The following is a 19,570-nucleotide window of genomic DNA, read 5'->3' on the forward strand; positions in this document are numbered from 1 at the left end:
CCATTCTCTCCTCCTTTGCCCATTCTCTCCTCCTTTGCCCATTGTCTCCTCCTTTGCCCATTCTCTCCTCCTTTGCCCATTCTCTCCTCCTTTGCCCATTCTCTCCTCCTTTGCCCATTCTCTCCTCCTTTACCCCTTCTCTCCTCCTTTGCCCATTCTCTCCTCCTTTGCCCATTCTCTCCTCCTTTGCCCATTCTCTCCTCCTTTACCCCTTCTCTCCTCCTTTGCCCATTCTCTCCTCCTTTACCCCTTCTCTCCTCCTTTACCCCTTCTCTCCTCCTTTACCCCTTCTCTCCTCCTTTCCCCCTTCTCTCCTCCTTTCCCCCTCTCTCCCCTTCAGTGTGTGTGTGCATGAGAGCGTTGAGACTGCTAAGGAGAGGTGGTGAATCTCCAGGTCTGATTCAACCAATCCAGAAAAATACATTAATTCTTTCCCCACACACACAAACTGTGTGCAGCTGGCTGACACCTGAATGTCTGAGTCTGTAAAACAAAGGCCCTCTCAGTGTAGTGGGCATGACTAGGTCTGATTGAGAAACCACACACATTTCTTGTCCTAGATATATGCGTAATAGGTGGTTATCCGTATTAAATTCCTGTTTTTCCTGCACTCTGCGCAATATTTACAAGAGTATTATTGTGTTAATAGCCCAGAGTAACACCACTGACTTGAATTGCGTTAAAGGGATAGTTCAGCCAAATTACAAAAGTACACATGGTTTCCTTATCCTGTAAGCAGTCTATGGACAAGGTATAACAGCAATCCATGCTTTTCTTTAGTTTCTTTGGCACTGTTTCCACATGCTAACGTTTTAGCATTTGTGTCACAAATCAAGTCATGGGACCAATATTAGCATTTTTGTCATATCGTGTTCAAAGCATCTATAAGTGACTTTGTTGAGAATGCTGGTTCGAATCCCCGAGCTGACTAGGTGAAAAATCTGGTGATGTGACCTTGAGCAAGGCACTTAAACCACATTTCACTTGTAAGTCGCTAAAAATGTAAATGTTAAGCTTCACAATATTTTTTTATTACATTTTTAAATTTTATTTAACCTTTATTTAACTAGGCAAGTCAGTTAAGAACAAATTCTTATTTACTATGACGGCCTACCCCGGCCAAACCCGGATGACGCTGGGCCAATTGTGCTTCGCCTTATGGGACTCCCAATCACAGCCGATTGTGATCAGCCTGGAATCGAACCAGGATCTGTAGTGATGCCTCTAGCACTGAGATGCAGTGCCTTAGACCGCTGTGCCACTCGGGAGCCAAATTATGATTTGGACATGATGCACGAAAAATGCTAATATCGGTTTCATGACTTCAATGGGATTGGTGCCAGAAATGCTAAACTGTTAGCAAGTGGAAACAGTGACAGGGAAACTAAACCAAAGCATTTTTATTTAACCTTTATTTAAATCTGCAAGTCAGTTAAGAACAAATTCTTATTTACAATGAAGTCCTACCAAAAGGCAAAAGGCCTCCTGCGGGGACGGGGGCTTGACACACATCACAACAAGAGGGACAACACAACACTACATAAAGAGAGACCTAAGACAACAACATAGCAAGGAAGCAACGCATGACAACACAGCATGGTAGCAAAAAAACATAACAACAACATGGTACCAACACAACATGGTAGCAGCATAAAACATGGTACACACATTATTGGGCACAGACAACAGCACAAAGGGCAAGAAGGTAGAAACAACAATACATCACGCAAAACAGCCACAACTGTCAGTAAGAGTGTCCATGATTGAGTCTTTGAATGAAGAGATTGAGATAAAACTGCCCAGTTTGAGTGTTTGTTGCAGCTCGTTCCAGTCGCTAGCTACAGCGAACTGAAAAGAGGAGCGACCCAGGGATGTGTGTGCTTTGGGGACCTTCAACAGAATGTGACTGGCAGAACGGGTGTTGTATGTGGACGATGAAGGCAGCAGTAGATATCTCAGATAGGGGGGAGTGAGGCCTAAGAGGGTTTGAGCACTGATTGATGTCATACCTTGTCAATAGACTGCCTATAGGTTAAAGAAACCAATGTGTCATTTTGTAATTTGGGGGAACTATCCCTTTAATCAAAGCAACAGTATGCTAGTGAATGAATGCTAGTGACGATTAATCATGAATAGGCGGGAAAAGACATCTGGTGGCTTCAGTACAGTGAGCTCTGATTGCTCTAACATAAGGCCCATGGCTCTTACTTTCTCCATGGTTCTGTCAGTATAGTGGGTTGTTGCCCTGGTCAGGCCTGGCCGGCTGCTGTGGATTCCATTGTGACCAGATTCCTGATTCAGTGTGTTTGTTGTGCTTAGCTGAGGTGACCCCATGCTGCTACTCCCTTTGCTCATCCACAGGAGACTCATCCCTTCCTACCTAACATCTCTCTCCCCCTTCCTCTCCACGTGGCAAAAACCTGATCCTGCTGGAACTGCCGCTGACTTCTGTTATAGCAACATGACTTCTGGCCGTATTGCTAGCGCCAGTTAAACTTATATGTTTATGTTTTGCAGTGTTCATAACGGCTGTACCCACGTACCTGTGGTAGTCTTTGACACAGTAAATCTTGTTCTCTGTGTCCACAGTGAAGGGCACTCCGTCCAGACTGTCGTTACAGATGACACAACGGAAACAGCCAGGGTGGTAGGACTTCCCAAGGGCCTGCAGGATCTATAGAGGTGGAGGGGGGAGAGATAGAAAGAGAGAGGGGAGCGAGAGAGAAATAGAAGGGGAGAGAGAAAGAGAGAGGGTGGAAAGAGAGAGAGAGAGAGAAAGAGAGAGAGAGAGAGAGAGAAGGGGCGACGGAGAGAGGGACAGAGAGAAGGGAATAGAGAGAGCAAGAGAAGGAGAGTGAAAGAGAGAGAGAGAATTTCAATGCTCATCCCCGGAGCATAGAGTTGACTGTCTTACAGTGAGTTACTAGCTGAGGGAAGCAGTGTGTTGGAGAGAGAGACAGTGATAATAGGAAAACAGATATGTCCCCCCCTGCTACAGCTCTGTATGGTTAACATGTGTAAAGCCATGTCATGGTAAATCCTTAATGTGTTACAACACCTGGTGATGACTACCGGACTTGGGTTTTACATTCTCTCTTTGTGTCCTGGTTTTACCCTAGTGTGTGTGTGTGTGTGTGTGTGTGTGTGTGCACGTGTCCTCAAACCACCACTTCCTCCTAAGCTTTCTCCAGATGTGCGCACAGGAAGTTCTCTGCAGGAGGAGTGACTCCATGTTTCTACTGCTCAACACACTGATGGAGGGCACACTCACTCACTCACTCACTCACTCACTCACTCACTCACTCACTCACTCACTCACTCACTCACTCACTCACTCACTCACTCACTCACTCACTCACTCACTCACTCACTCACTCACTCACTCACTCACTCACTCACTCACTCACTCACTCACTCACTCACTCACACTCACCATATCCATGATCAGATGTCCGCATGCGTTACACTTGTCTGCAGACTGCTGGAATCCAGAATACTGGAACAGGCAGAGGAGAGGGGAGGACAGTGAGGTTACGGCTGCTACATCATCTCATAGGAAACTGCTGGCATCTTAGACTGACTCCTAGTCTTCTTCTCATATGAGCCCAGTCCACCTCATATGATACATGGGGGAATTCTCCCACATCAACTTAATGTTTAATTAGGGATAAACACAACCATGTCCAGAAATAATCCTCTAATACCAGGCGAGATAAGTTAGACTCATTAGCAGCACAGAGACAGTAGGACAACTGATTGAATCGACTAGTAACAGACAAACTGTAATGTAATGGAGTGTGTTGTTGTGACAGGACAGCTGAGTTAAACATGGGTCCTCCTGCTCGTTCTTCTTTATACAAGGTGTCATTGTGCAAAGCCCAGGGGTGTATGCCTCTAAAACATGGATAAGTACTAGCTCCAGTTACCCGACCCCCCCCCCCCCCTCCCTAATGCCCCTACAGGAGTAAACTGATCCAGAATCTCTTAAAAACTTGAACCTGGGCCACGAGGTGAAGAAATCAAATTTAAACTATAATCTGGAGTCCACAGGTCCCGGTCACATGTAGTCACAGTAGCACACGGCGGAAGACACATATCTGCTGTGAGAAATATAGATAATACTCTATTCACATACTGCTAAACTATGCAGGGTTCTAGATACAGTATCCAGACGGACTACTTACCAGGAAGTCCTCTTCACAGAACACCTTCCCACCGACGTAGTAAAATGCTTTCCCCCGTAGCCTTCTGCCTGGGACGAAGAACAGAGAGATGGGCTTTTAGAGTATAAACTTAACTGAAACAACACTGAACAGTTTGGGCTGGGCCCAACCATGAGACCCATTTGTCTGACCATAATTAGACCAAACATTACTTTTACTAAATTGCAGCAGATCACACAGGAGGCATCTGGGAGTATTCGGAGAGATGTGTGAACTCCATATGAAATCCTAGCATGGTCTCAGATCTATTTGACAGCACAAACTGATCTGGGACCAGGCTAATGAGCCCTATACATCTCCCCTAAGTCACACCAGAAGAATGCCCAGAAGCGCTGTGGTAACTTATTTCAGCTCAAAGGCTCCAGAACGTCAGACAGAATCCATTAAGTCTGGCTAATTCCCAGACACCAACTCAAATAAACACAGAGTCTAATACTGTAGCAGCCTCTTGATTTAATCTGCTTCGGAGAGAGACGGGCCTGGTTGGACAGCTTTCTGCTGCACTGGGAACTACTGGGAACACACCTGGGACCTCGCTGAGACAATCACTAGCACATGAGGAGAAAATGGTGTGATTGAATACAATGACTAAACAGAGCGTAACTGATTAAAACAGAGTTCTCTAATGGTTTGCTTCACGTGGCAAAGAGAGAGAGAGAGACAGAGAGAGAGATTGAGAGAGACCCAGGCCTCAGGCCCAGAGGCAGCGCTAGCTCTTCTTCTTTCCCTCTTCTTTCCTGCTTTCTGTCTGTTCTCTAATAGATCACTCCACACACCGAGAGCACATCCTGTCCGTCTGAATCCCCCTCTCCTCCTCTCCTTCATAATAAACCCCCTTCTCTTCTCCCCTCCCTCCATTCCTACAGCCCATCCCACAGGAAGGGGAAACATTCCACACATTTTCAGGGAGGAGGTGAAGGAGGGACGAGGGAGGAGGGTTAACACTAGTGAATGGGAGCTTTCTTCATCTCCTGGCTGCCACAGAGCTATTAGCTACACACGTTAGACTAATCAAAAATGGAGGAAGGCGAGTAGAGCGATGGTGCTAAAATAATCACCAAGTGATTAGGAACTAACATGTTTTATTCAGAGGTCTCATTGTCAGAGATGGCTGGCTGAGGGAATGGGGGTCTTAACACAACAGGCCTGGGATGGAGAGAAGAGCAGAGCACCGGTTGCAATGATACCAGTGGTGACCTGATCATGGCATTGAGGGGGCAGCAGAGTTCAGACAAACAGCTAGGGCACACCGTAGCGAAACCTTTTGCAATGGAAAACGGACATGTGTGTTCTTATTGGACAGTTCAGGTAGTTTTGGCCAATAAGAACACTGAAGTTCAGGTAGTACCTCCCCGTTTCTCCTGAGTTCAAAATGTTTTCTCCCCTACTGAACATGACCCTAGTGACCCCTGAGACATTCCACTGATGGAAATAAGTGCCATATGGGCCCCTCTCAGGGGTAACAACAATAGACACTAAATCACAGTAGAGCTCCTGAAAGCCCACAGCAGCCATCTGAAAGGGTTTGATCCTCTTACGGACATGGATAGAGCCAAACAATGAGACGTCCTGTACTATACTTGTATCAAGGCTTTGAACCTGCGCATTCAGTAGCATTATAAAACTGGCCAAGCTTCCTGGCAAAACTCGGAACTAACGGTCTAATCATGTACAACATTTAATTGAATTACATTGAACTGATTTGAATGGATTGTAACATTCCTTTGTAATAAGTGCCATATGACATGCCTATCCTGCCTGTACTTCAGAGGGAGAAACTGACAATATCAAGGTCAGAAAGGCAATCGTTACAACAACAAGACAACCATCTCTGCATCAGGAAAAGATGCAAAACTGTCCCTTGAATAATCATAATTTAATAACCCTATTTTCCCCTTCATTTCCCTCAGGAACGAAGAAAAGAGTGATGGATGGAATGGGGGATGAACACAGAGAGCGAGAGAGCGAGAGAGAGAGAGAGAGAGAGAGAGAGAGAGAGAGAGAGAGAGAGAGAGAAGAGAGAGAGAGAGAAACACAGAGAGAGAGACACACATAGAGAGAGACACACATAGAGAGAGACACACGGAGAGAGAGACACACGGAGAGAGAGAGAAACACAGAGAGAGAGAGAGAGAGAGAGAGACCCTTGTGATACGATAAGATGAATGAATGGCAGAAGAAGACTGTGCTGACAGTAATGAAAGAGTTCAAGAAGAAAGATGACTCTGTCCCCCCCCTAATATAAATAATAAATGCCTCAGAGACAGAAAACACACACAGGCCTGGGCTGTCTTTAATACCTCAAGGTTGATTCTAAGATCTATCTGTCCACTTCTCCAACACCATTAATTAATTATGTATAAGTATGTCTATTACTGTACTATAAACACTAGCAATCTAGGAAGAAAATCACAAGAGCTACGTGAGAAATGCACAGATCAGAAGCCGTCAAAGCAAAAGAGAATGGACCACATTTCACATGTACTGAAAAAATTCATAATACCCATAACCCACTCTTCCTTAGAAGAGCTGTAATGGTTCACAACAAGTATGTGAATTTAGATTCATTTAGTTGAATTCTATCTAATCCTTATTTCCCCAGCACAACAACATATGTCCAATAGGGCCTATGAGTGTTTACTTGGAGGATATTGTTACTCACAGCAACGTCCTCCCTTACCTCAATCACATTTATCAGATGTAGAGTGTGGACACAGGGACAGGGTAGGGTGTTTAAGCTTTACAAACTATCCACCATCTAAGAGTGCCAGCAATAAAACCACAGCAGTTTTCAGATCACTAATCCATGCTTGTGTTCTATAACGGCAGAAGATTAATTGGAGAGGCTGATGTTGTAAGGTGGGTTGGGATTGGTTGGGCTCAGGACACAACAATTACACTTCTGTTCTCACAAAAAACAACCCACCTCCAGTCTCATCTCAGCCAAAAGCTCTAGTCCAACCCAGCTCCAGTCTCATCTCAGCCAAAAGCTCTAGTACAACCCAGCTCCAATCTCATCTCAACCAAAAGCTCTAGTCCAACCCAGCTCCAGTCTCATCTCAGCCAAAAGCTCTAGTCCAACCCAGCTCCAGTCTCATCTCAGCCAAAAGCTCTAGTCCAACCCAGCTCCAGTCTCATCTCAGCCAAAAGCTCTAGTCCAACCCAGCTCCAGTCTCATCTCAGCCAAAAGCTCTAGTCCAACCCAGCTCCAGTCTCATCTCAGCCAAAAGCTCTAGTCCAACCCAGCTCCAGTCTCATCTCAGCCAAAAGCTCTAGTCCAACTCAGCTCCAGTCTCATCTCAGCCAAAAGCTCTAGTCCAACCCACCTCCAGTCTCATCTCAGCCAAAAGCTCTAGTCCAACCCAGCTCCAGTCTCATCTCAGCCAAAAGCTCTAGTCCAACCCAGCTCCAGTCTCATCTCAGCCAAAAGCTCTAGTCCAACCCAGCTCCAGTCTCATCTCAGCCAAAAGCTCTAGTCCAACCCAGCTCCAGTCTCATCTCAGCCAGCGCACTTCTGTATGTTGGTCGCTGCCCATATCATTGCATAATAAAGAAGATACACAAGAGTTCAGGGGCCTTGCTTTAACAAAGTTAACCATTTTCACTGTAGTGTCCAAAATGTTTTTCAAGCTGTCTGGCATTCTCTTGGCAGCAAGAGCCTCTCGGTGGATGCTGCAGTGTACCCAAGTGGCGTCGGGAGCAACTGCTTGCACGCGCGTTACCACTCTACTATGTCTCCCTATCATGGATTTTGCGCCATCAGTACAGATACCAATACATCTTGACCACTATAATCCATTAGATGTCACAAAGATGACCAGTACTTTAAAAACATCCTCTCATGTTGTCCTGGTTTCCAGAAGAGGATGTCTTCCTTAATTGACCCCCATAAACGTAACAGACATATACCAGGAGCTGTGACAGGCCAGCCACGTCTGTTGACTCATCCAGCTGTAACGCATATAATTCATTGGCTTGTATGCGAAGCAGTAATTATTTCAAAACATCTCCTGCCATGTTAGACGTACCCCAGTTTGGGAATACCTGCTCCAGTCCACACACACAATGCGCTACTCTCCACTTGATAAAATCATGCCAAATCAAGTTCCATTGGGAAAAGTTGGGAGATGGCTGCCTAACTGTGTGTAGTGAGGGCAGATTTAGACTCTACGTTTGTGGGAACAGGGTCTCTTTATTGAGGGAGACAAAGACAACACTTTTTTCCCCGACGCAAATATCTCTAGTCGTGCTGGTATTAAAGGTGTTCCATTCTCTCTGGTCCAAAGTTGTATGGTGGACATTTGAATGAGAATGATGATGCAAAATAAAATTCATGGTGGCAAAAATATCTTAGGCGTCATGGCGACCAAAACCACTTCCTGCCCATGTAATTTCCTGTCCAGTGTGTTTTTTTTAACCTTTATTTAACTAGGCAAGTCAGTTCAGAACAAATTCTTATTTACAATGACGGCCTAGGAACAGTGGGTTAACTGCCTTATTCCGGGGCAGAACGACAGATTTCTACCTTGTCAGCTCGGGGATTCGATCTTGCAACCTTTCAGTTACTAGTCCAACGCTCTAACCAATAGGCTACCTGCCATCCCACGGCTTCCCAGCCGTCTAGTCTGCTGATCTGCTCTGAGGCTGAGATATGTAATACCCCACAATCCTTTACTCTAGTTCTCACCTACTCTGGGCTTTAGCATCCTACTGGAGCTTTGCTGTCTCCTCTCACTTTCTGGTTTTGTTGCTCCTTCTAACAGCCCTTTTGTCTTGACCAACAGATTATTGTCATAGACTACCTGGAAGCCCACTCTATAGCCCACTTTAGACCTGGAAGTCCTCCTCTTTACAAACAAGCCCATATCTCCCCTGGATGAAGGGGAGTTCTAGGGGGTTAAAGGGGGTTGAGTGGGGTTTTGGGCTGCTGTGTGCTGGTGCTTTAAAGAGGCTTGTGACCTTTCTAGAAGCTGTTTTAACTGGTACCTTTAGTGAGTCTTCTGTCTTCTGTCCTAGACGTGCAGCTTCAACTATCCTCCTGCCTAACAAAGGATGCACCCCTTGCCTCCCCCCTACCTCCACCCTGCCTCCCCCCTACCTCCCCACTACCTTCCCACTATCTCCACCCTGCCTCCCCCTACCTCCACCCTGCCTCCCCCTACCTCCCCCTACCTCCACCCTGCCTCCCCTACCTCCACCCTGCCTCCCCCTACCTCCACCCTACCTCCCCCTACCTCCCCACTACCTCCACCCTGCCTCCCCCTACCTCCACCCTGCCTCCCCCTACCTCCACCCTGCCTCCCCTACCTCCACCCTACCTCCACCCTGCCTCCCCCTACCTCCCCACTACCGTCCCACTACCTCCACCCTGCCTCCCCCTACCTCCACCCTGCCTCCCCCTACCTCCACCCTGCCTCCCCCTACCTCCACCCTGCCTCCCCCTACCTCCACCCTGCCTCCCCCCTACCTCCCCACTACCTTCCCCCTACCTCCACCCTGCCTCCCCCTACCTCTACCCTGCCTCCCCCTACCTCCACCCTACCTCCACCCTGCCTCCCCCTACCTCCACCCTGCCTGTCTCCCAGGCACCTTGAGGAATGGGGGAGACATTCCCCTTTAAGTATTTTAAGTTCAGGGTCTTAAAGATTCTGTTATGCAACAAAAGAACCATGAAGGTGGTTGAGGGGTTAAGGGGGAGGGAGAGTCTGCTTAACAAGACTGTTGCTGTGTGTGTGTGTGTGTGTGTGTGTGTGTGTGTGTGTGTGTGTGTGTGTGTGTGTGTGTGTGTGTGTGTGTGTGAATGGTCCTGCTGTCCTGCCCCGTGCACCCCTACCTCCCTGGATACAGCATAACACCAGTCTGTGGACTCCCACCCCAAGGCCCCCTACGCATGCATTCCTCCACGGCCCGGTCCCTCTTCCTGTGGAGCCGGCCGCAGCCTCTGTGCCCTCAGATGGAGAAGGGTATGGGAGGTATGCAGTCAGAGAGTATCCACCTAACTCCCCCCAGTTTAGACCCCACCTGCCTCCCTAACTTTCTCCCTTCCGTGGCTCTTCTTTTTAGTGCCTCACACAGTCACACTTTCTCTCTCTCTCATACACACACACACACGCACGCACAAACACACACAAACGGTTGGGAAGATAAAGTACAACACAGGGTGTGTTAATCAGCGATGGTAGAGCATGAGCTTTCAGGTCAGGGGTCAGGAGGCCTCACACTGCCCTCTAATGGGCATGGGCAGAGGTCACAGATCATCTGCACAGGGGGATTTTAATTGGTCGATTCATCTATAGATACCAGAGCAGCAACCATCTGGACAGGATGGCTCTGGAATCCATCTGAAGTTCTAGTAAGGAGATCACAGTGGAAAGACAGGGCCAAGCTCATTTATGGGAGAAGCCAAGGTCAGGGGAGGTGAGGTGAGGAGACAGACAGGCAAGGTCAGGGGAGGTGAGGAGACAGACAGGCAAGGTCAGGGGAGGTGAGGAGACAGACAGGCAAGGTCAGGGGAGGTGAGGAGACAGACAGGCAAGGGCAGGGGAGGTGAGGAGACAGACAGGCAAGGGCAGGGGAGGTGAGAAGACAGACAGGCAAGGTCAGGGGAGGTGAGGAGACAGACAGGCAAGGTCAGGGGAGGTGAGGAGACAGACAGGCAAGGTCAGGGGAGGTGAGGAGACAGACAGGCAAGGTCAGGGAGGTGAGGAGACAGACAGGCAAGGGCAGGGGAGGTGAGGAGACAAACAGGCAAGGGAGGTGAGGAGACAGACAGGCAAGGGCAGGGGAGGTGAGGAGACAGACAGGCAAGGTGAGGAGACAGACAGGCAAGGTCAGGGGAGGTGAGGAGACAGACAGGCAAGGTCAGGGGAGGTGAGGAGACAGACAGGCAAGGTCAGGGAGGTGAGGAGACAGACAGGCAAGGGCAGGGGAGGTGAGGAGACAGACAGGCAAGGGAGGTGAGGAGACAGACAGGCAAGGGAGGTGAGGAGACAGACAAGGCAAGGGAGGTGAGGAGACAGACAGGCAAGGGAGGTGAGGAGACAGACAGGCAAGGGAGGTGAGGAGACAGACAGGCAGGGGAGGTGAGGAGACAGACAGGCAAGGTCAGGGGAGGTGAGGAGACAGACAGGCAAGGTCAGGGGAGGTGAGGAGACAGACAGGCAAGGTCAGGGGAGGTGAGGAGACAGACAGGCAAGGTCAGGGGAGGTGAGGAGACAGACAGGCAAGGTCAGGGGAGGTGAGGAGACAGACAGGCAAGGTCAGGGGAGGTGAGGAGACAGACAGGCAAGGTCAGGGGAGGTGAGGAGACAGACAGGCAAGGGCAGGGGAGGCGAGGAGACAGACAGGCAAGGTCAGGGGAGGTGAGGAGACAGACAGGCAAGGTCAGGGGGAAGCAAATTTGGTGCAGCCAGGGAACCATCCAAGCTGAACATCACTAAATCAGTGAGACACTGAACCATAAAGTTGGTGAACTACTGAATCACATCGATTGATTTGATGAATCAATGAGCCACTAAACTGCAGCTGCGGTGATCTAGCGTCATGTCCCAGGGTCTGTGTGTTCTGATGTGGCATTCTCTTCTCTTTGTGTGGGCTGGCGGAGAGACTGACACACCCCGAAACTAAACACCACAGTTCCTTGGTTGTAATCATGGAGCTGACGGTGTGTGTATATGTGTGCAGTATTCTGTGTGTGTGTGTGTGTGTGTGTGTGTGTGCCTGGGGCGGGGGATGACTGTCGGAGAGATGATGTGACAGTTCCATTTAGTAGAACAGGAACTCAGCATACAATACAACTCATAGCAACATGATCTGACATGAGCTGCATGGGAGCCTGTTCAACACACTGGGTGGACTAGGTCAGGGATTCCCAAACTTGGTCCTAGATCCCCCACGTCTGGGTGGGAATCCCTGACCTAGTCCACCCAGTGTGTTGAACAGGCTCCCATGCAGCTCATGTCAGAAAGGGCAAAAAACTAAATGTGCACTCAGAGTCACCTAGGACAGAGTTTGAGAAACCCTGGACTAGATGACTGTGTGTGTGTGTGTGTGTGTGTGTGTGTGTGTGTGTGTGTGTGTGTGTGTGTGTGTGTGTGTGTGTGTGTGTGCACGTGCCTACATGCATGTACACAGAAGGTGAGGAAAGAGTGAGTGAGGCAGGTTGGGTTTGTGTATATAGATCAGTAGGTTTGGGGGGTGGCTGATGTGGTAGTGGTTGTGGTTATGGTCGTGGTCGTGGTAGTGGTAGTGGTTGTGGTCATGGCCAATGGCGCGGTCTCCTTAGAGGCCGAATTTTAGATGCCGTACTCTTGGCCACAGAGACAACATCTTGCTGTTTTCTAGCGAATTTCCTGCAATTCTACACATTTTGCCATGGGGCAAAGAGAACATTTTTACAGTTTTAAAACTAGTTTCCCGCAATTTTACACATTTTGTCATGGGGCTGAAAGACACAAGCTAAGTTCTTATGCTATCTGAGTAACAACAACATTATAACAACATCAATGGGGGCCCCATGCCATGACATTTTTTGAATTTTAGATCGTCCTGGTCTAGTTTTTATTTTGGTGATTGTTAGTTCTCAAAAGATGATTATATTTAAAAATATATATATATATAGCTCCATTATATTTTCTACATAATTTATATCTGTTTAAGTCATTTAAGTTTACACTGAAAGCGCTTTACCATCCATAATAAATAAATAACAATTTTTGTTTGAATAATTATATACATATATATTAATATAGGGGGGAAAGTGGTAGGTTACTTACTTCAGGTGAAGTATGTCATGTTAGAGGTAAGGAGAGAGTAGGTGAGGTGGACAGGGTTTACTGTAGTAGTACTTACTGCAGGCGCTGCAGGTGAAGCAGACATCATGATAGAGGCTTCCCATAGCCTGGCAGGCCGCAGTGGCTCCGTACACCGCCTTGTTACACTTCACACAGCTCCCTGGAACACAACACAACAGCCAGGTCAGAGACATGAACTAGAGGTCGACCGATTATGATTTTCCAACGCCGATACCGATTATTAGAGGACCAAAAAAAGCCAATTTCTATATATATATATATTTGTAATAATGACAATTACAACGATACTGAATGAACAATGAACGCTTATTTTAACTAATATAATACATAAATAACATCTATTTAGTCTCAAATAAATAATGAAACATGCTCAATTTGGTTGAAATAATGCAAAACCACAGTGTTGGGGAAGAAAATAAAAGTGCAATATGTGCCATGTAAAAAAAGCTAACGTTTAAGTTCCTTGCTCAGAACATGAGAACATATGAAAGCTGGTGGTTCAATATTCCCAGTTCTTCAATATTCCCAGTTAAGAAGTTTTAGGTTGTAGTTATTATAGGAATTATGACACGTCAACTATTTCTCTCTATACCATTTGTATTTCATATACCTTGGACTAATGGATGTTCTAATAGGCACTTTAGTATTGCCAGCCTTATCTCAGGAGTTTATAGGCCTGAAGTTATAAACAGCGCTGTGAATCAAGCATTGCTTGGAGGCCTGCTGCTGCCTACCACCACTCAATCAGACTGTTCTATCAAATATCAAATCATAGACTTAATTATGATATAATAAACACAGAAATACAAGCCTTAATATGGTCAAATCCGGAAACTATCATTTAGAAAACAACACGTTTATTCTTTCAGTGAAATACGTAACCGTTCAGTATTTTATCTAACAGGTGGCATCCAGAAGTCTAAATATTGCTGTTACATTGCACAACCTTCAATGTTATGTCATAATTATGTAAAATTCTGGCAAATTAGTTCGCAATGAGCCAGGAGGCCCAAACTGCTGCATATACCCTGACTCTGCGTGCAATAAACGCAAGAGAAGTGACACAATTTCCCTAGTAAATATCGCCTGCTAACCTGGATTTCTTTTAACTAAATATGCAGGTTTAAAAATATATACTTCTGTGTATTGATTTTAAGAAAAGCATTGATGTTTATGGTTAGGTACACTCGTGCAACGATTGTGCTTTTTTCGCAAATGCACTTTTGTTAAAACATCACCCGTTTGGCGAAGTAGGCTGTGATTCGATGATAAATTAACAGGCATCGCATTGATTATATGCAACGCAGGACAAGCTATTTAACCTAGTAATATCATCAACCATGTGTAGTTAATTAGTGATTATGTGAATATTGATTGTTTTTTATAAGATACGTTTAATGCTAGCTAGCAACTTACCATGGCTCCTTGCTGCACTCGCGTAACAGGTGGTCAGCCTGCCACGCAGTCTCCTTGTGGAATGCAATGTAATCGACCATGATCAGTGTCCAAAAATGCAGTTGACCAATTGTTATGAAAACTTGAAATCAGCCCTAGTTAATCATCCATGCTGATTAATCGGTCGACCTCTAACATGAACACACACCACACACACACACACACAATCATCATCATGTACTTTGGCACCACTAGTGTCTCAGTCATAAGCAGATGTCCTGTTAGAATAAAAAGTTAGAGTTGTATGCATTCCATAACACAAATAAAAACAGTCTGATTAAGAGGCTGGATCCATAACAAGCAGCCTGATGAAAAGCAGACACAAACAATGTAATGAAAAAAGCCTAACAACAGTCAAAGGAAATGAGTTAGCCATGCTGTATCATTGAAAGGGGAAATATATTCCAATCTACTTGTTTGGTTTGGCTCTGGGCTAGAGGAGTCTGTCACATGAACACAGTGATAAAAGACCTGTTCCTGCCAAATGCTGCTCCCTTCACACACTGCTGCTAGACAGACGGCACACACACACACACACACACACACTCACACTCACACACACACACACACACACACACACACACACACACTTCAGCCAGACTGAAAGACACACAAACAAACGTCCCTTTCGCCCTCCCCTTTATAGACCACCAGTCAGACAGGACAGGAAGTGAGAGGTTGGTGGTAGAAACAGACAGACAAGAGAAGGAAAGAGAGAGAAAGGAGTGAGAGAAAAAGAGGACAAAGGGATAGAAAAGTAAGAGACTGTAATGCAAGTTGGAGAGCTGTCCAAGCTGGTGTGTATACCTGTGGAGGGTGAGGTTCAGTAGTTCTTATGGGCCAACTGTGATTGGGTTGTCACCCATAACATGCCATGTCTTGATCAATGTATCATGTTGGGTCTTCACAGCCAGTGGTTTGTTCTGTCACCCTCTTCAATCATGCATGTGCATACTGCAGTGCATAGCAACGTACACACACACACAGCCAATCACGCAGTATAATCTAGTCAGCTGACAGGCAGCGGAGGTGGAAAGTTCCATAGACTTGAGAGAGTGTGAGAGAGCGAGAGAAAGAAAGACAGAAAGAGTGAGAGAAAGAACGAGATAGAGAGCGAGAGAGAGTCCAGCGAAAATAGAAAGAGCTCTTGTGTCATGTGTCCTCTGAGGTGTTTTGTGTGCTGAGGTCTTCTGACTGAGCTGAGAGGTTGGCAGTGTGCTGAGAGAGATGTGGTAACAGAACAACATGAGCCCACAGCAGCATGGCTGTGTGAAACAACAGTGTGTTACACACACAACATTCCCCAGGGGGACGAAGACCACGCCAGGGTCACTACCGCCTCGCCTAGCCACTCACAAAGAAGCTTCTGTCTCTGGCCTGCTCTCCTGCAGACAGACATCACCAGGCACTACGTCTGTATGCCTCCTCCCCTAACTCACTGGCAAGATCCCCAAAGGCCCCTACTCCCTACATTGGGAATAGGGGCCCATTTGCAACGCATCCACAGACAAGAGACAACATTAAGTTCACCTCTTCATACTGTAACACAATATAGAGCTATACAGTTTATTAGGTGCACCACCCCATTCCCGAAAATGGTTCGCTCCTACAGACAGTGAGTCACGTGGCCGTGGCTGGCTATATAAAGCAGGTAGACAGTCATTCAGTTACTGTTTGATCGAACGTGCAAAAGGGGTGACCTAAGCGACTTTGAGCGCGGTATGATAGTCGGTGCCAGGCTCGCTGGTTCCAGTATCTCAGAACGGGCCGGCCTCCTGGACTTTCCATGCAGGTCAGTGTCTAGGGATTACAGAGTACCACACAGGGTTCCACTCATATTAACTAAAAACAAGAAGAAGCGGCTCCAGTGGGCACGCGATCTCCAACACTGGACAATTTAGGAGTGGAAAAACATTTCATTGTCTGACAAATCCTGGTTCCTGTTGCGTCATGCTGGTGGCATAATCAGGATTTGGTGTAAGCAGCATGACTCCATGTCCCCATCCAGCCTGGTGTTAATGGTACAGGCTGGTGGTGTAATGGTGTGGGGAATGTTTTCCTTGAAGCCAATTGAGCAATGTTTCCATATCCCAAATAATTCAGACTGTTCTGGAGGCAAGGGGGGTCCGACCCGGTACTAGATGGGTGTACTTAACAAACTGAACGTACAATGAGTGTACAAAACAAAGAACAACTGTTCTTTCCATGACATAGACTGACCAGGTGAATCCAGGTAAAAGCTATGATCCCTTCTTGATGTGACTTTTTTAAATCCACTTCAATCAGTGTAGATGAAGGGGAGGAGACAGGTTAAAGAAGGATTTATGAGACACGGATTGTGTATGTGTGCCATTCAGAGGGTGAATGGGAAAGACAGAAGATTGAAGTGCCTTTGAACGGGGTATGGTAGTAGGTGCCCGGCGCACCGGTTTGTGTCAATAACTGCAACGCTGCTGGGTTTTTCCATGCTTAAGAATGGTCCACCACGAAAGGACATCAAGCCAACTTGACACAACTGTGGGAAGCATTTGAGTCAACATGGGCCAGCATCCATGTGGAACGCTTTCAACACCTTGTAGCGGGGGTTCAACCCATTATTAGGAAGGTGTTCCTAATGTTTAGTATACTCAGTGTAGATACTGTAACAAAATATAGGAATACCTCTGATACTGTAACAAAATATAGGAATACCTCTGATACTGTAACACAATACAGGAATACCTCTGATACTGTAACACAATACAGGAATACCTCTGATACTGTAACACAATACAGGAATACCTCTGATACTGTAACACAATATAGGAATGAGCTATATACAGACCTTATTGAATTAACCCTCCCCTCAAAATGACAATAAACCACTGTAGCCTACAGCACAGCCATCTACCTATCCCCTTACATAACAATGTCTGGAGATTAAGGTCCTAATCCTCTCATCGTGTGTTCCTCCCTTCTCTCCTCTCCTCTTCCTCTACCCCTCCTCTCCTCCAAACCATCTGGCCTCAACCCTGGAATTCTAGGTTCAATCCATCATTAGACATACAGACAGTTCGACTGTATGGACTCAACAGGGTTGGGTTTGTTCAGCTCAACTTTGGTTTTACTTTGTGAAATTTCAAAACAGAGAATTGTATGATATTCCACCAGAGTTGAAAGTCACAGCTGTTGTTTGTAATGCACATGCCATTGAAACTGTAAAATGCACTGAAAAGTAAGAGGGATACATAAACAACCAAACCAACTGGTTCCTGTTTAGGACAAACATTCTTAGGTAAAGAAGCAACATTTTCCTCCCTGATTACAGTCCCATATTCCAAAACCCCTGTGATTTTATAGGGGAGTGCTTTCTTTAACGGTTATGAGAGCATGGGTGAGGGGGGAATGGAACCAAAACACAGAGCCAAAACTTCACCCCCCATCCTCCCCCTCACTTCACCCCCCAAACACCAGCCCAGCTGTCAAAACGTCTGCCTCTACTGCTTCCCAATGGCTCACAACAAGCCTCTTTATAAACCTCCACAATCTCTGACAGGAACTTGATATTATGGTAGTTGACTTGTCATGTTAGAAGCCAAATAAGACTACTGCACTTAGTAATAGTCCTTATAGTAGTACTAGTTTTTGTGTGTGTGTATCATATGGAAGTATTAGAATCCAAGGCTAGGACATTATGAAATCACATCAACACTGGTCCAACCCAAAACAACAGCCCAACATCACAAAAACATTCTCTCACTACACTAACACACATTTACTTATACAACCAATCAAACAATGAAGCAAGGCCCCAGGCCCAGACACAGAGAGAGATAAAGAGGGAGGAGAGAGAGAGAGAGATGCACACACACACACACAAAGGCTTCCTGCAGGACTTGTCAGGGGTACAGATTGAGTGCCAAAGCAGAAGCCAAGACACCCTGGGAAGAGTTAAGGTAAACTGTCCAGTCAACAGACAGACTACAGCCTGATAGGAGAAAGCCATCCTTAATCACAACACAATACAAAGCACTCAACCTCTACTATCTGTGTGTGTGTGTGGGGGGGGGGGGCTCCACCCTCTGTCCTGTCCCACCACCCACCCTTTCTGTCTGACCTCCCACCCATAAATCTGCTCTCCGCTCTGCCTCTCTTTCCCTGCTCTACCTCCCTCCCTCTCTCTCTCTCACAGCCAAAGACGCGACAAAAGGTTCTATAAATTAACCCAAGTACCTTCTGTTAATCTAATCATTTATGAAACTAAGTGTGCTCACCACCCGCTCTTTATATTCCTCAGCCCCGTCCCGTCCTCCAGACATTCCTCTGTGTTCCCCTGGTGCAGCCGTTTGGCACGACACTCAGTTTCCCAGAACATCCAGCTGCAGCTCTGCCAATCAGAGCAGAGTGTATATGATTTGAGACCCCAGCCCTAGCTGGCTGGATTTGAGACCCCAGCCCTAGCTGGCACCTTTTCCCCTATACAGTGCACTACTATATGGGCCCTGGTCACAAGTAGTACACTAAATAGGAAATAGGGTATCATTTTGGAGGTGACCCATATGAGCCTTTAGGATGGCCACACTAATCTCCCTTTTACATGAACCTACTAAATCACTAGGTATATGCCCCCAGTGTAAATATGACTTACATACTTAATACTCTATAGTCACACTGGTCAATAATATACTGTATCATACAAATTAGGCAATCCTTTAATAAATGACACCAAATATTGAACTGATAACCCTGGAATAGAACATCATTCCCATAGTATTATGGTTCTGCATTTAGCCATAGTTTAGCTTGTTAGAGAGGAGTAACTCAACACAATCTGGCCTTAATGACCATGTACTCTTATAATCTTCACCCGACACAGCCCCCCCTCGGAGCCTGGTTCCTCTCTAGGTTTCTAGGATCCTGCCTTTCTAGGGAGTTTCTCCTAGCCACTGTGCTTCTGCTTCTGCATTGCTTTCTCTTTGAGCATCCAGACCTACGGTTCAGGCTGAGAGAATAATCCTCTCCTTTCAGTGGAAAAAGCAGGTCAGGGATGGAGCTTCTCTTTCAGTTCAGTATGTAGACCAGGCCAGGAACTGCATCTGG

At 46.5% G+C, this 19,570-nt stretch overlaps 1 protein-coding gene across 1 annotated transcript in view; it reads right to left on the reverse strand.

Moving 5' to 3' along the window:
* Positions 1-19,570, reverse strand: part of LOC115140911 (LIM domain-containing protein 1-like) — a 34,515-nt gene that overhangs the window by 6,595 nt on the left and 8,350 nt on the right. The window contains exons 2-5 of the mRNA XM_065028012.1: positions 13,074-13,175; positions 4,185-4,252; positions 3,434-3,496; positions 2,544-2,674 (exon numbers count right to left, since the gene is read on the reverse strand). Of these exons, the coding sequence (XP_064884084.1) occupies positions 2,544-2,674; positions 3,434-3,496; positions 4,185-4,252; positions 13,074-13,175 (364 nt within the window). The remainder of the gene's footprint in view (positions 1-2,543; positions 2,675-3,433; positions 3,497-4,184; positions 4,253-13,073; positions 13,176-19,570) is intronic.

Source organism: Oncorhynchus nerka, linkage group LG14, assembly GCF_034236695.1.
Source record: "Oncorhynchus nerka isolate Pitt River linkage group LG14, Oner_Uvic_2.0, whole genome shotgun sequence".
NCBI lineage: Eukaryota > Metazoa > Chordata > Actinopteri > Salmoniformes > Salmonidae > Oncorhynchus > Oncorhynchus nerka.